At 32.2% G+C, this 14,947-nt stretch overlaps 2 protein-coding genes across 2 annotated transcripts; both read left to right on the top strand.

Moving 5' to 3' along the window:
* The first annotated feature begins 102 nt into the window (after nt 1-102).
* Nucleotides 103-3,946, top strand: LOC130955648 (eukaryotic translation initiation factor 2 subunit alpha homolog). Its single transcript, XM_057882565.1, has 7 exons — nt 103-591; nt 1,868-1,924; nt 2,024-2,110; nt 2,214-2,360; nt 2,517-2,621; nt 3,332-3,430; nt 3,543-3,946. Exons 1-7 carry the CDS (start codon nt 217-219, stop codon nt 3,696-3,698), a joined length of 1,026 nt encoding a protein of 341 aa, XP_057738548.1. The 5' UTR covers nt 103-216; the 3' UTR covers nt 3,699-3,946.
* A 1,334-nt stretch (nt 3,947-5,280) lies between these two features.
* LOC130955647 (probable methyltransferase PMT23) lies at nt 5,281-11,010 on the top strand. Its single transcript, XM_057882564.1, has 8 exons — nt 5,281-5,824; nt 6,294-6,443; nt 7,105-7,375; nt 7,613-7,726; nt 8,121-8,292; nt 8,710-8,964; nt 9,525-9,719; nt 10,535-11,010. The coding sequence occupies exons 1-8, from the start codon at nt 5,354-5,356 to the stop codon at nt 10,725-10,727; spliced, it is 1,821 nt and encodes a 606-aa protein (XP_057738547.1). The 5' UTR covers nt 5,281-5,353; the 3' UTR covers nt 10,728-11,010.
* The last annotated feature ends 3,937 nt before the right edge of the window (nt 11,011-14,947 follow it).

Genomic DNA, 14,947 nt, shown 5'->3' on the forward strand with positions numbered 1-14,947 from the left:
GGCCTATAACGGGATTTCTAGATGGATCACCGAATGGTTCGAAGCCCAAGTACTTACATCAGACGCCACCACTATCCCCACTGCGAACTTGATTTTTCTGCTCCTTTTTCACTCTCTCACGCTCGACTCTCGCAAAAACCCTCACCACTCTTTCTCTCGCCCTCCATTTCTGAAACCCCAAGCGAGAGCGAGTAGCAGCATCCGAACCAAGCAGGTATGGGTCCGAACCTAGAGTGCCGTATGTACGAGGCGAAGTACCCCGAGGTGGACATGGCGGTGATGATTCAGGTGAAGAACATCGCCGACATGGGCGCGTACGTTTCACTCCTCGAGTACAACAACATCGAGGGAATGATCCTCTTCTCTGAGCTCTCCCGGCGCCGGATTCGGAGCGTCAGCAGCCTCATCAAGGTCGGTCGCATCGAACCCGTTATGGTGCTTCGTGTCGATAAGGACAAGGGTTACATCGACCTTAGCAAGCGCCGTGTTTCTGAAGAGGATATTCAGGCCTGTGAGGAGAGGTATAATAAGAGCAAGCTTGTTCACTCTATCATGCGCCACGTTGCTGAGACCCTAAACATTGATTTGGAGGTAATTTACTTGCTGTTTCCAGCTCAGTTGTAATTTTGCTTTGTATGCGAGTGATTTGAGTATGCTTGTTTTTTGGTTGTTTTATTGGAACTGTGTTGATTGGCGTTGTTGTAAGAGATAGTTGCTTGTTTGGGTGTCTCTTTCTTGGTTAAAGAGGACCAGTCAGTGTGATTGTCTAATTTCTCTTGGTGAAAGTAGAAATGTAGAATTACAAGGAAATGATCATTTTTTATGGCATAAAATAGATGTTCAAGAATGTGTTCATTGTCCACGTGTAGAGACTAAGGGAGGAAATGAAGGGAAATTGGTTGATAGGAATAGGATTTGTTTTGAGTTATGGACTGTATTGGAATTGTTACCATAATTAGGAAGGCGTTGGTAAAAGTGGCATATGATGTTCATTTCTTTCTTGGGCTTTGAAAGCCTAATTGGCTTTACTCATGCTGGTAGTATTGGGTAGGTCGTCGACTCTGTTCAATTTGCCTTTTTCGTATTTTTCTAATGTTCTGGTTTGTGTTTGTTCGGACCTCGCTTGTGCTATTCACGGTTCACGTGTTGATTCGTGGGAACCTGACCTTTACTCAAACACACCGGAGCTTATTTTCAAGTGATTTGTTGTAGTTCTAACTTAAAAATGCTTTGTTTGTATGCTTAATCATATTGCTTCTGTTCAAGTATGGTGCAAGTATGTTTGATTATACTACTGTCCACGTTAGATCACAGGCTTATTTGTTGTTTTTGCTTTGATTTTTACTCCCTTGTAACTTGTAGTTCTTGCATTATCCGATCTTATAGGACACTTGCAATTTGCAAACATGTCTTTTGATAAAGAAATAAGGGTTATTAGCTTGAACTTCATAAGAAAATTTTCATGAGAAATTACCACTGACTGAAATTTCCTTTGTTGATATAAAACACTATTCATCCTCTTATTGACCTATTATGTTTCTGTCATTATCATAGTCTTCTTTTCTGTAGGCATGTTTTTCTACCTTTCTAAACATGTCTGTCCACTTAATATGTCTTGATATTTAGAGAAAGGGATCTTTGGGAAACTCTTGTTTTTGTGTTAGTGAATAGAACTCTATACATAGCAATTTATAATGGCGAAGAATGGTATAACTGTGTTATATAACTAATACAGCTGTATGCTGTGGAAATCATATCATAATAACAATAATAATAATAAAATATGAATATTTGATTAAACACTTTATTTACTGGTCTTACCATTGCAGTTTTGTTTATTGAACTAAATGCAAGTGGCTTTATGCAGGAGCTGTATGTTCACATTGGATGGCCTTTATACCGCAAATATGGTCATGCTTTTGAGGTAAAGTTCCTTTTCTTTCAGAAAAGAAAATATTTTCCTAACAGTTCTCTGAAGATGCTCTGAAAAGTTTATTGACTATATACACCTTTTTGTATGCAGGCATTCAAGATAATTGTGACGGATCCTGATTCAGTGCTAAATGCCCTCACCCGTGAAATCAAGGAAGCTGGCCCTGATGGGCAAGAGGTAAATATTTGTTATAATAGAATAGAACTATAGACTACCTGCCACGTAAATCACACTGATGAATAAAGTTTTTTTTCTTTTTTTTTTTTGCCGTCTCCCATAGGTGACAAAGGTTGTTCCAGCTGTCACAGAAGAAGTGAAGGATTCTCTAGTAAAGAATATTAGAAGACGAATGACTCCCCAGCCCCTGAAAATTAGGGCAGATATTGAAATGAAATGTTTTCAATTTGATGGTGTTCTTCACATCAAGGTCTTAGCCTTTTCTCTTGGCCCTGATTTGCATAAAAAGTTCCCTTTTTCTTTTCAACATCTAGTCATATAGTTTTCATATAACGTGCTATCAAGTAATTTCTGGTTGCCTATTTCCTAAAGTATTCTGAGGCATGGTAATTTCTCTAATATGCAGGAGGCCATGAGGAAGGCTGAAGCTGCTGGAAATGATGACTGCCCTGTAAAAATTAAACTTGTTGCGCCCCCACTTTATGTGCTTACCACTCAGACTCTCGACAAGGTTAGTGCAACGTTGACAGAAAGTTTGATATGTTAGTTGGCTTTTGACCCGAATTCAGTTAGTGCCTACTAGTGTATGGCTTTGTTTTTTTTTCTTTTCTTTTTTTTTTTTTATTGTGGGTGTTTTGGCACTACAACTCAGTAAGTATAGTTTTTCCACATGTATCAATCGTCATTACCACATAATCCTTTCAACTGCATAGAGACAGCTGCTGTCATTAATGGACTCGATCTAGAATATTTTCCTTATTCAGTTCAAAGTTTTTTGAAATTTGTTGCTTTGTTATGTATTCGTTTTAAAGGTTGGAAAATTGTTCATATGACAAGAAAAAAAAGGGGGGGGGGGGGGGCTAAGGCAGAGTTTATGAGTGCAAGAGGGAATTGATTGAAAATATCTTGCATTAACTGAATTTATATGGTGTTCGCTGTGGTAAATCCTGTTACCTGCAAAATTAGGATGTAATTGTTTATACAGGAATAACTGTTCTTTCCTACATATCCTTGGAATTAATTAATGAACCTAAAGTGGAAACTAGAGAAAAGTCTGATACAAGCAATTCATATTCCATTCATGTCTCCTGTTTGGGAACTCTGATAACTTAGCTGCTGTTGTAATTTATTAGCCATATTATATTGTAGTACACGATACACTATATCATATCATATATGGTCCAATTGAAAGTGATGCTCATTTTGTAATAAACTTGACAGGAGCAAGGGATACAAGTCCTCAACAATGCCATTACTTCTTGCACCGAGTCAATAGAGAAACACAAGGGTAAACTTGTGGTGAAGGAGGCACCTAGAGCGGTGAGTGTCACTCCTCTATATTTATCATCTACATTTGTTTACAACTGTACATATTCTGTCCTCTGATTTCTGTCTATGGAAACTTGTGATTTGACGCTGCATTTTTATGCAGGTGAGCGAACGCGATGATAAATTGCTTGCTGAGCACATGGCAAAACTACGACAAGATAATGAAGAAGTCAGCGGCGATGAGGACAGCGAAGAGGAAGAGGACACAGGAATGGGCGACGTCGATCTGGATAACAACGGCACCGGAATCACAGAGTGACACCAGACTGAAGGTAGAGTGTAAGGCATAGATAGCAAAAGATGGCTTTACTAATTTTTGTCTTTGATTTGATTCTTTTCAAACTGTTTTTATATGCGGTTGTATCATACAAACATGAAATATTATATGTTGAGAGGTTTTGTAATTTGCTATATTACTATGGAGTCTCCGCAAAAGGGTGTTCAACCCAAACTACGGTGTTTTACAGTTACATTAGAAAGTCCATCATCTCTCTTTTAAGACGTTTCTATGCTAATTTCAGTTAATGTTGGCCACCGGTGCTCTCATTGCAAAGCCCACGATTAGATGCACTCGCTTATGATCCACTTGTTTCAAGTTATTTTTAAAATAATGGTCTGCTTTTTGAAGCCCTTTTTGCAAAATTCTTGTATACACATTTTGTTGGAAAATGAATATTTTCATTTTTTTCTCTTAATTGATTTGTCAAATATGTTCTTTCATCATTTAATATTTTTTCATCCATTTTTTCTTGTTTGACTTAGTCTGTAGTTAGAAATTATACTTGGTAAAATAATTGAAAAACAAATTGGTAAGATCTATTCTCTGTTTTGTTGTACAATATTCTAGCGTGCGAAGTGCATTGATGGGAAAAAATTATCCCCTCTATGCAAAATTTTACGCGGGTCTTTACTCTTTATGGAGAGCTTATGCGAACTGTATAAGTTTGGTTGTAATAAAAAATGAATACGGGTGGATGAAATTAACAAAATAAAAAATGACTAAGACTAGATGATTTTTCTTTTAGGTGAATATGAGAGTTGATGATTTGAGTTGTTATTTGTAGAAAGAAAAAAGAAACAAAGAAAAGAAACATTGGCTCATTAAAAAAATTGTTTTTTAATCTGTCCTTTGCTAAATTGTTAACAAGAACAATTTAGAAGTTGTTAATTCCACCCCTTTATTTCAATTTACGTAGAAAAGGAAAATTAGCTAAGGCAATGTTTTATAAGCTTCAACACAAACAGAATAAGCTATCATATAAAAAATAAAATTTTGATCTAAATCATATCTAACAATGAGTTAAAATTGATTATATGCCGACATAGGATGACAATGTAAATTTCCGAAACCCAGGGTCCATGGATGTGACATTTTAGTATTTTACTATCATGTCCATGGTTGATTGTGACAGAAAACACTAAAACCTGTCATTGTCGGTTAGATGCATGACCTAAAAAATAACTTTCAAGTTTGAAGCATTATAATATGCCGTCATATTGGCAGAAAATGTACAATAGAATCTGTCAAATGCATATTCTAATCTGTCACTACTCTGCAAAATCACGATCTTCTTTCTGTTCTATTCTGCCCCTCTCAAGTTACAACACCAACATAATGTTACTATTATTATTACACTACCTTCCTCGTCATGCAATATCACTCTTCTTTGATCCGTACCCTCAGATTCAACGCTTTATTAGCTCCACCTAAGGATTAAATTTAAAATCAAAGCACAAAGATGCTGGTATGTCATTTTCACCGACTCTCTTTCCACAAGTCTTCATTAGATTCAATGATTTGAGTTCACACACAAAAAAAAAAAAAAAAAAAAAGAGAAAAAGCTACGTTCTCACAAAAGCCAAATCTTGTTCTCTTCCTAACATCACAAGAATTAGTTGTTTGGATCATCGAAAATGGCGATTCAAGTTGAGGGAGGAATCTTGAAAGAGAGGAAATACCCTTTGGTTTTCATGATATTGTTGTTGCTCATTAGTGCCGTGGTTCTTCTCTTAACCAACACTGCTTCCACCTTGAATCCAACGAGTTTCTACCCTGATGCCGAAAACCCTCAGCCACTCTCAGAATCAATCACAGAAGAACAAGAGAAGCCGCCCGAAGAACAAAGAATATTGCCTCAGAAAAAGGAGGAGGATGATTTCCGTGACGATTTTGTGGATTCGATTATTCATTGGGAAGTTTGTAAGGGTGGGATTGGGGTGGATTACATGCCATGTTTGGATAACATGAAGGCCATTAAGGCTCTAAGGTCAAGGAGGCACATGGAGCATAGAGAAAGGCACTGTCCTAAATCTAAATTGCACTGTTTGCTGCCACTTCCCAAAGGGTATCGGGTCCCCGTTCCGTGGCCTAAGAGCAGGGACATGGTGAGATTGATACTTTTTGGTAAGAAAAGACATTATGATTCTTAGTGGTTGATTTGACTCTGATTTTGCTGTCTGCATAGAAAATGTTAAAGACTGTTCCATTCTCTTGATATTATCGGTTTTGTTTTTCTTCAAAACCAAAGATGATTTTGTACAACAATTGAAAATTGTTTGTAACTTTAATTTGACAAGTTGATTATTTCTAAAATGGTGAGGTTGATACTTTGAGCAAGAATTTGTGGTTCTTAGTGATTGGCTGATTGCTTGAATGTGATTCTGGTATCTGTATAGAATCCATTTGATTTTTGCAATGATAAAGACTCTTTCTTGATTATGGTCTAAGATTCTGCTTTGCATTATACAGAGTTTCAGAAATTTGACACCATAGTGCTACTTGCCCACTTCCATTTCGGTTTACATTTTCATAAATCCATTGATGAAATTTACTTCTGGTTCTGGTTTTTTTCAGATTTGGTATTATAATGTCCCTCGTACAAAGCTTATTGAATACAAGAAGGAGCAGAATTGGGTGGTGAAGTCTGACAATTATCTCGTCTTTCCCGGAGGTGGTACTCAATTCAAAGATGGAGTTGATCATTATGTTGAGTACATAGAGAAGGTATACCATAGTACTAAATTATCATCTCTTTCTTTTTTCCTCCTCCCTGTTGGACTTTTCTTCTAGAAATAGAGGAATAAACAAAGATTTGAGAGGAGAAGGATATAGGGACCAAGATGGAAGATTTTCTTTTGATTTACTTGCACACAATTGCTTTTGAGAATGAGCCTGTTAGCATAGTAATGGTGTAGTCTAATCCAAGAATCAGAAAATTGAAACTAGGCCACCATAAGATGCGAAATAAAAGGGCAGCTTGGTGCACAAGCATCCCGTATTAATACGGGTCTAAGGAAGCGCTGCACCCAAAAGGTGTAATGTAGGTAGCCTAACTTGATAATGACATCAGTCTCTAAATCTACGGCTTGAACATGTGACCTTGAGGTCAAACGGAGACAACTCAACTGTTTTATTCAATTTATCCACTAATAAGTGACAAATTGGCAAGATTGGTACATCAAAAAATCAATGCATTCGGAAATAATTGATATACGAATTTGTCAATTTGACACTTGCCAGTCAATGGAGGTTGTATATGGCTAATAATAATCTGATATTGTCTACAGCGCAAGAAGCTCTGAGCTTAAATAATTAGTACCACGCACATGTTCTTGTGATATTAGTATATAGTATTGATTTTGTTAATGTCTCTTTTTTGTGGCAGACATTACCAGCAATTCAGTGGGGCAAGAATATCAGGGTGGTTCTTGATGTTGGTTGCGGCGTTGCTAGCTTTGGTGGCTATCTTCTGGACAAAAATGTTCTTACCATGTCATTCGCACCAAAGGATGAACATGAAGCACAAATACAGTTTGCTTTGGAGCGAGGTATTCCAGCAACCCTGTCTGTCATTGGGACACAGAAGCTGACATTCGCTGATAATGGATTCGATTTGATCCATTGCGCACGATGCAGGGTTCACTGGGATGCAGATGGTACTTCTACCTACTTTTCTTCTTCTATAATTATCTTCCATGTTTCATCTGCTAGGCCGTGTTTGGTAAACGTCTCAAGACAGAAAATTCAGAGACATCGATACAATGGAGATTGAAATTGCTTTGGTTTTCCTCTAAATAAGTCTCGTGTTTGTGTATTTCTATGTTGAGACAATTTCCAAACTAGGCTAAAATTTGATAAAACTGTGTATTCACAAACCTTGCTCATGCCTTCAGGTGGGAAGCCATTATTCGAGCTCAATCGGATTCTTAGACCAGGTGGTTTCTTCGCCTGGTCTGCAACACCTGTTTATCGTGATGATAATGAAAGAGATAAGAAAGTGTGGAAGGGTTAGTCTTTGACTTCACACCTTTCTGTATGCTTCTGTTTTTTGTCATTTTATCTCCTTTTTCTCCATGCCTAGAAAGTAGACTATATTGACAATTATCTCATTTAAATAGGCTAATAAATATTACCACCTTCATTTCAAATTATGGCAATTTGGGTAAAAGGTGGTATATTGAAAAATCAACATATCACCTTACTCAAATGAAACAGATATTTTGAAACAAATCGAGTATTATTCGGAGATACAAGTTTTAATCTTCCGAGCACCTATGTTTTAAGAAATAAAGCATTTTTTTTCTTTTCAAACATGGCATTTTGATTTCATGAAGAATGTTAGAAAACATGCAAAATATTCTTCTAAGAATGGATATTGTTATCCCTTTTTTATTTCTGCAGCCATGGTGAGAGTTACAAAAGCAATGTGCTGGACTGTCGTGGCTAAGACCGTTGATTCAAATGGAATTGGTCTTGTTATTTACCAGAAACCTAACTCATCTTCCTGCTACGACAACCGAAAAGAGAACGATCCTCCAATCTGCAAAAATATGGATACCAAAGATAAACCATGGTAGTTAGCTATATCACCTTTTGGCTTATATATCTTTGACATCTATATCTCTACAAAATTTTGGTTTCTGATAACAACATGACAGAAAGAAATGTACAAACATCATTGCAGCTTTGATATTTTTCTTTTCATGAATTTTGTATAAATATAAATAATTAGACTTATGCGTCGGGTTTCTCCCCGAATCCTGTATAATGCAAGATGCTTGTGCATTGGGCTGCCTTATGCTTAAGCAATTAGACTCTCTTATATGTGTACAACATGTGGTCGAACTTTTAGTATAATAATATCTTGGCATCTATAATCTACTATTCAAAAAAGTTCCATAGAAATTGCTAATGCATGATCGACGCTGATTTTAGCTTTATACTTTTATTTCTATCTATTGCTAATTTTTCTTTGCACAATTATGCTTAGGTATGCCTTACTCAGTCCCTGCATTACCCCTCTTCCAGTTGATAGTAATGGCAACATACAGAGCTGGCCCATGCCTTGGCCTCAGAGGCTTACCGCTAAGCCTCCTAGCTTATTCACCGTACCGGATGCCCGCGAGACGTACTATAACGACAGCAAACACTGGTCTAAACTAGTTCCAGAAGTTTACATGAATAGCCTTTCTCTAAACTGGTCAAGTGTCAGAAACATTATGGACATGAATGCTGGTTATGCAGGGTAAATATATAATATAAATTTCTTAGAGATTAGTTAGTTTTCTTGCCCTTTTTCCCTTTAGATTATTGAGTTTAATTTCTATCCATGGTAAATCCAACAGTTTTACGCGAGTAAAGGTCTATTCTAGTTTAAATTGTGCCCGTGTTCAAATAAGTTCTTGAGATTTAAAAAATGTAATTTGGTCCCTGAAGTTATACTCTGGAATTCACTTTTGTCACAGAAAGACCAAAGTGAATCACAAAGTATAATTTTAGCGACCAAATGATGTTGAAATCTCAAGAATCAATTTAAAACATTCACACAATTTCGAGGACTCAGAATGAACCTTTACTTAGTTTTGAGTTAATATCTAATCAAATCCTGTTATGAAGAAATCACTTTCTGTTAACTTGACAATACATACATACTTTAATTGGAAGTTAGTGTAAACCCTTTTTTTCTTTTTTGAAAGTGCACATACCAATTAAACTCTAGATTATTAACTAAACTTGGATTTCATTATGAATTATGATACTTGATCACTTTTGCCTGAGAACTGATACGAGATTATTTATTTTCAGATTTGCAACAGCACTAATTGATCTACCAGTTTGGGTGATGAATGTAGTACCAATAGATATGGCAGATACTCTGGGCATTATAAATGACAAAGGGTTGATAGGAATGTATCATGATTGGTGCGAGTCCTTTAACACCTACCCTCGCACCTATGATCTTCTTCATTCTAGTTTTCTACTAGAAGCTCTTCAGAAACGGTATGCGTATGTTATTCTAAAGAGTTTAATTTTGATACCATTAATTTTTTTTAATCAAATTCATTCTTTCAACTTACCATTCAAGTATATTAAAGATATATTTCAATATATTAAATTTTGTTTTATTCTTTTTATATAGAGAGTAAAAATAATTTTTTTCAGCCAATATTTGTCATTTTCCTCGCTAAGATAACAATTCAAATCATTAATCTGTACTTGTCAACTACTTTATTTATTGATTATTGGTTAAAAAAATAATTCCTTGGCAAAACCTAAAAAGGAATAAGTAGATAACGTCAATATATCAAAAACTTAAACTCACTTATTCCGTGAGTTTCGTTAATTGGTTCTACTAAGCAAAAGCATGTGCTTTTTAAAGAAGATGGTTTTATAATTTTGTCATTTTTAGCTATGTTTTGGGACTTCAATAAAGTTAAGAAACCAACATGGTTCAGCCAACAGATATTGGGCCAGCCAAAATGCCCAATAAAACAAAAACAAAACACATTGTTTGATTTACCTCTGACAAAAAAAAAATCTGACCAAAAAAAAAGGAAATTACTTTTTTACTTTCGTTTCACCTATATCCACCAGCCACTTACCACCACTATTGGCCACCCTACTGCCGCCGGTGGTGGTCATCCTAAATTTTATTCTCTAAATTAGTTTTATTTTGTTTCTTATTTTTTTACTTGATTTTTGGATACTTTTATTTTTCTTAGTTTTAGATTTTTTTAATAATAAATTATTAGCTACTTTATTGGTTGAAAAGGATTGGTTCTCAATACTTTCTCTTATAACTTTTTATTTGTTAGATGTGACATTATGGACGTGGTTGTGGAGATAGATCGCATATTGCGGCCAGAAGGGTACCTTGTGGTTCAAGACTCCATGGAAGTGATTAGAAAGCTTGGTCCAATCTTGCGTTCACTTCATTGGTCTGTCAAGTTGTATAGAAATCAGTTTCTTGTTGCCAAGAAGAGTTTTTGGCGTCCGCAGCTTTCATAATAATCATCTTTCTTCTTTTATTATACAATCTTGTTATATGAATTCACTTTTGATATAGGAAACCAAACAAAAGAGAAAAGGGAAGTAGGGGACGTGGGAAAAAAATTGTGAAGTCTACAACTATTATTGTAGACGCTAAAAGTGAACACACACGGTAATATTTTTTCTTTAAATTATATTATAGGAAAATGTTCACGTATGTCGATGTCCTTTTTGAAATATGATATTCCAACCACGTTAACCATTTAGATATAATAATAATAAAAATACAAGGTCCAGATTTAGCGAGTGAAACACAGATGAACATGAAGGTTGGGTGGTGCATGTAGACATGCAACCGTTTTTTCTTTTAACAAGTTTTGTATGATTGAAGTTATCAGCTTGTCCTTATAGACCAATTTTAAAAGTCATTTTTTTCCAGCCGCCATATGTGATATGTCTTGACTGAGCTGCATTAAATGGCGTTATTTTTCTTCTTTTTTTGAAAAGAATGTCACAATGAGCTGCATTAAATGGCGTTATTTTTCTTCTTTTTTTGAAAAGAATGTCACAACAATAATCATGCAATGTACATAAAAAAAAGTTTAGTTATTGTGTATAAAGATATTTTGATTTTCATAAAATTTTTTATTATAGTACTATAAAATAGTTAAATTATTTATTTATTATTTGATTATTATATTAAGTTTAATTATTTTAATAGTTAATTATTTAATTAAAAATATATAAATTAATATGTATAAACAAAAACAAAATTTTGTGTAAAGGAAGAGAGGCAATGCTCCCTCTTAATTTTTTTTAACAAATTATGTATAAATTTTTATTTAACTATTTTTTTATAAAATTAATTTTTAGTTTTTTTTTTAAATATAACATAACTCCGTTCCTATGTTATCTTAATATATAGTAATTATTTTAATATTTAATTTTTTGTACGCACATAATATTTTTTTAACTTGCAAATATGTTTAATTTGTAATGAGCTTAAAAATTTATTTAAATATTGATAGAAAATAATGGTAAGTTCTTAATTTTGTTTGTAATCAAAATTATATATGTTATATTTTGTAAAACCTAAAAATTTATTTTAGTAGGAATTTTGAATATTAATAAAAAATAGAGTAAGACTTTATAAGAAATAAAATACTTTAAATTAAGTACAATGGGAGTTCTTCTTTTGATAATTAATGAGTATATTTAAAAATTTAATTTGATATCATCAATATGATTGCATAATCAATCATATTTTTTTAATTTTTAGGTCTATGAATTGTATTTTTCTAATTAATTTATGATTTAAAAAGTTCAAATTTGATTAAATACAGTTAGTTTAGTCAATGATGTATGTAGTATTTATTATCACAAAATTACTGATTTTTTATTTACCAAAATTATTATATAAATTATTCATGGTTACATAGATAGGATAGAATATAACTATCATGAAAAAAAAAATGAATAGAGCAAGTCATGAATTATGCAATAATAGTTAGGATTTAAATATTATACTATCAATTCATTTGTATTATCGTATAAATTTCATGACTATCATATTTCATTAAAAAAAAAAAAAAGAGTAAGTACCCATTATATGAGATTATGAGTAATATATATATATATATATATATATATATATATATATATATATATATATATATACCTCAATTGCTAATTAAATATGAAATATATGTCTATTTTATATATTTAATATAATTAAAAACATCTTTTTCTTCTTTTAACTTTGTATTCGTTTGCTTTGTATTACTCATAATAAGAATCATACGACTAATTTTATAAAAATTATTGATTGTTGATTTTTAGTTGATTAATAACTAATAGTTATGCTAATTTGTCACTTACATATAGCAGTACTAAACTCAAGTATTACTAATAGTTCAATTTGTCATGTTATATGGTATTAATATTTTGAGAGATATAACTAAATAACTGTCAAAGATAAAACTAAAATATATTTAAAATATCAGAGATACTATTTGTTACAATGGGTAATCGGAGATTAATGGGCTAGACTTGTGGGTTAGCCCAAACGTCTGGAGGAGGTAGTCTCCGACTTGGTTTACGTCCGGGAGCCGCCGTCCGACTTAAATGTGTGAAGGAATGGGAGGTGGTACCTGCAAAGACACTCCAATGCCTAAGTCAGCAAAGGGTTTGAGCAGGTTTAGAGAGTATTAGAACTTAAAGATACCTGAGGGGTGTCAATGTATTTATAGTGGTGAACCAATAACCACCGTTGGAGTAGTTCCACCTTTTAAGGAGGATAACCGTTCCTTTATCTTAGGAAAGTTGAGATATGCCTCCTGGAAGTGGGTTGAGAGATTGTATGGGCAGTTACTTATTTGAATAAGTGTTATCTGTCAGCTAACCTTCGATCCCGACTTCCTCAGAGTGAAGTCTGTGTTGAATCCGACCTCTTTAGAGGAGGTCGGTTACGCGGGGAAGCCAATCTATGGATTAGGCCTTTTTATTTTATTTGGACATGGGTCTTAGTGTTAGGTCAGGACATGAAGACTATTATAAAACTAAACTAAATATAAGTGTTAGAAATATGTTGTGACTATAATACAAAAAGACAACAAAAAAAAATGTTTTTACTAGTCTTAAAGAACACACAATAAAAATATTTGAAAGTAAAAAATTTTACTACTAATTCTTTTTTACAGAAAAATAAGAAAAAAATTTTAATTTACAAAAAAAAATGTTTGATAGAGTTTATATTTAAAAGTCTAATTATATATAAAAAAGAGTTGAAATTTAATTCAACTATATTCTTAAGATTTAATTATTTTATTAGTCTTTGTAATTTTATCAAATTTATAATTAGGTTACTAAATTTTTTTTTCTTTTAATTGAATCTTTATATTATTTTAAATTTTGTAATTCAGTCTTTTTCAGTATAAGAATGTTAGAGTTAATGAAATATTTTATTTTTATACAAATTGAATGTACCCACAATTAAAAACTTAATTAGAACTTTGACTAGAAATTTTTTTAGAGGGAATATTTCGTTGATTTTAATATTTTTGACACAAAAGACTTAATTATAAAATTAAAAGTAGTGTAAGAACGTGATTAGAAAAAAATATAAAAACTTAATTATAAATTTGATAAAATTACAAAGGCCAACAGAATAATTAAACATATTCTTAATACATATATTTATTATAAGATGATTACCTAAAAAAATTATGAAAATAATTATAATTTAAATAATATATATATTTTTTCAAATTTAATAAAGACTGCATTTACAAAAGAATTAAAAAAAATTGTTCACAATTATTATTATTATTGATTAATTAATTAATTAAATAGAATTTGTTCACGATTAACCAATAATAATAACAATAATGACTACCACAACAACAACAATTATAGTAACAATTGTAATAGCAATAGATAATGGCAATGATAGAATAATAGTGATGATGGTAAAAAATTATAAATAAATAAATTGAGAAAAAGTTTATAAAAAAAATTTCAGTTCGACAAATGTATGTGTTTTTATATTTTTAAATTTAACAAATAAATCAAAATTAATGTAATTTTTTGATAGGATATTGTATTAAGATAGATAGAAATTAAAGAGAATTTAATAAAAAATTTTAAAATTAGAGTTTAAGAAAAAAATTAAAGTTTTTAATTATATTAAATATATTTATATTATTATATCATATTTTTATTTATAATATAATTTTATAGGTAAAATTTATGTACAATTAACTTTACGTAAAGTTAATAACTAAAAATTATTAAATAATTTAATTAATTTAACTAAATTTTTAATTAATATTTTTTAGTTATCAATTTTATGTAAAATTAATTACATTTGATTTCTATCAAACTTTTAATTAAACTATAGACTCAACATTAATTTTAATATTTTTTAAAAAATAAAAATATTAAGTGTTAGTCGTTTACACGTGTCTTTTTTAATTGGATTTTTTTTTTCTACTAGGTATGTTAACCCTCTCATATATACTTTTAACTTAGACCCAAAATAAATAAATAAATAAATAAAGAAGATCAGAGAGTAGCAGCCTTTAAAGCCAAAACATTTGGCCTCTTATTTTCGTCGTTTTCATCAATAAGATGGACATTTTAAAAATTTAACTCCTCACTAAACACCAAAAGTAACCTCGGCAACTTATTCGTACATGACATACCGTATTCCATTATAGTAGTGTGGAATACTGGATAAC

The sequence above is a fragment of the Arachis stenosperma genome, chromosome 10, assembly GCF_014773155.1.
Source record: "Arachis stenosperma cultivar V10309 chromosome 10, arast.V10309.gnm1.PFL2, whole genome shotgun sequence".
NCBI lineage: Eukaryota > Viridiplantae > Streptophyta > Magnoliopsida > Fabales > Fabaceae > Arachis > Arachis stenosperma.

Bases quoted from the DNA above. Each gene is read 5' to 3' on its own strand.
- LOC130955647 (XM_057882564.1), top strand. From the start codon at position 5,354: ATGGCGATTCAAGTTGAGGGAGGAATCTTGAAAGAGAGGAAATACCCT. The intron at 5,825-6,293 runs GTGAGATTGATA...GGTTTTTTTCAG, and splicing joins GGCCTAAGAGCAGGGACATG to ATTTGGTATTATAATGTCCC. The intron at 6,444-7,104 runs GTATACCATAGT...TTTTTGTGGCAG, and splicing joins ATGTTGAGTACATAGAGAAG to ACATTACCAGCAATTCAGTG.
- LOC130955648 (XM_057882565.1), top strand. From the start codon at position 217: ATGGGTCCGAACCTAGAGTGCCGTATGTACGAGGCGAAGTACCCCGAG. The intron at 2,361-2,516 runs GTCTTAGCCTTT...TCTAATATGCAG, and splicing joins ATGGTGTTCTTCACATCAAG to GAGGCCATGAGGAAGGCTGA. The intron at 2,622-3,331 runs GTTAGTGCAACG...TAAACTTGACAG, and splicing joins CCACTCAGACTCTCGACAAG to GAGCAAGGGATACAAGTCCT.